The sequence below is a fragment of the Limulus polyphemus genome, unplaced genomic scaffold (assembly GCF_000517525.1).
Source record: "Limulus polyphemus unplaced genomic scaffold, Limulus_polyphemus-2.1.2 Scaffold477, whole genome shotgun sequence".
NCBI classification, from domain to species: Eukaryota; Metazoa; Arthropoda; class Merostomata; order Xiphosura; family Limulidae; genus Limulus; species Limulus polyphemus.
Genome location: NW_013666087.1, coordinates 412237 through 414124, shown reverse-complemented (window position 1 = coordinate 414124; position 1888 = coordinate 412237). Strand labels below are relative to the sequence as shown.

Below are 1888 nucleotides of genomic sequence, written 5' to 3'. Positions count from 1 at the left end.
GACTGACTTCATTACCACCATAGTAAAACTAAGAAGTAATTCTAAATTAACCTTTTTTCTTTCTGGAATGACTGCAAATTGTAACAGAAAAATAGAACTGTTTATCCTAAATAGCTTTTAACAGTATACATCCATCTATTTATATTTAATTTTATTGTTTTATTGCCTTTTGAACCATATCTAACTAATAATCCTGCCACACTATTGCAACAAAGATACTAATATGATCACAAATGTTTTGAGGGTCTCTGCTAATTCATAATAAACTCAGGATCAAATTTTATATTGTGAGAAATAAGTAACTTAAACGTCACAGTCTCAGTTAATTAACTAATATTTTACAACATAATTAAAGTAAGAATTTCACTTTAAAAAAGAAAAGAAAAAGGAAGTTACCTTGTATTGTAAACGATGCCGACGACCTTTCATGTGCATTTCCTTAGCATTTGGGTCATTAAATCTGCACTCACATAACTTACACTGAAAACTAATTATTTTACCATCATCATTTTTCATTTCTTCTATGTAATCATGCCCTAAAAATAACACAAATTCACACCATTGGTAGTTAAGCTTCTTCAATAAATACCTTTTATGATTTAAGATTTGATTAATTATAAAAAAAAAGAAATCACATAAGGTCAAGAAACAAATGTGCCAATGAATCCAATCTAGAAATACTCCATTAATTCTTTATAACTCTATAAAATTTATCAATCATTAAAATAGCGATATTTAATTGTTAATCAATACATAATAATTTTGTAATGTTCCAAAGGTACACCACTAAGCAAACTATCCACAAAGGTCCCTCATTCTTCAATTCATTGTGGATCATAACATCAGGCATTAGCATATCAATTTTCATTCACAAAAACTATATTAATTATTATAACATAACTGGCAACAATTATCCAGTTCAATTCAATGATACAGTAACAGATATTACAAAATCCAATCACTTGTTACGTTTAGGCTAATAATACACTTAGAATTCAGGTTTACTACATTTAATTTGATGTCTATAGTATTTGAAATGTCCTTTATACTCCACAAAAAACAAGAAACTTGCATTTAAATATAAATGATTCTACTTTGTTCAACAGTCATACCATTTAAAATATTGTAGTTTTTCTCTATCACAAAAAGTCAATATTTTTCTTAACCTTTCCAAATATAAAATTTATAAAATAAAGCTTAAAACTTTTCATATGCTTCAACAACAACAAAAACAGCCGGATATTTTTAAGGCCAAATTGTGATATACAAAGCTGATATGGAAATAAATGGGTGAACCATACCATCTAAATCTTTACTACTGGTACAGGTCTATAGATACACAACATTTTAAAGGAAGTGGGGGGGATGGCTTTGGGTGTTGCTGCAAGATGACCTTGAAATGATATATGCTGATTGTTTGGTATTATTAAGAAATTCAGTTAGAAATGTGTTTGATGTCAGAGTTCATTCATTCACTCACCAATCAGTAAGACTGTAACAACTAACCAATGTTAACACATGACAAAAAAAATCATAATCAATATACATAATACACTTCTCCACAGCTATCCTGTCCTCCCTTATCTGAAGTTTTTGATACAACTAGTCATTTATTTACCATTTCAAGGTCATTGTAGTTCCATCTATGGTCTTATGTTTTCTACCATAATTTGTTCTGTACAAATTTTTATACACCTTTATCAACTGACAAAGCTGCCCATTGTACAGTTCTCCCACATACAATATGTTTATATCCAGACATAATACCAAACATTCGCTTAAGAATATAGCTTCACTTTATTGAAACCCACATCTGTTTATGTTAATATACTTTACATTAGAAGTATTTTGTGTTTATATTGTAAAAACAGTAGATATTTTGTCAATT

At 28.7% G+C, this 1888-nt stretch overlaps 1 protein-coding gene across 1 annotated transcript in view; it reads right to left on the bottom strand.

The window, feature by feature from the left end:
- LOC106458504 (zinc finger RNA-binding protein-like) overlaps positions 1 to 1888 on the bottom strand; it is a 93666-nt gene that overhangs the window by 39673 nt on the left and 52105 nt on the right. The window contains exon 10 of the mRNA XM_013918025.2: positions 397 to 536. Coding sequence (XP_013773479.1) covers positions 397 to 536 — 140 coding nt within the window. The remainder of the gene's footprint in view (positions 1 to 396; positions 537 to 1888) is intronic.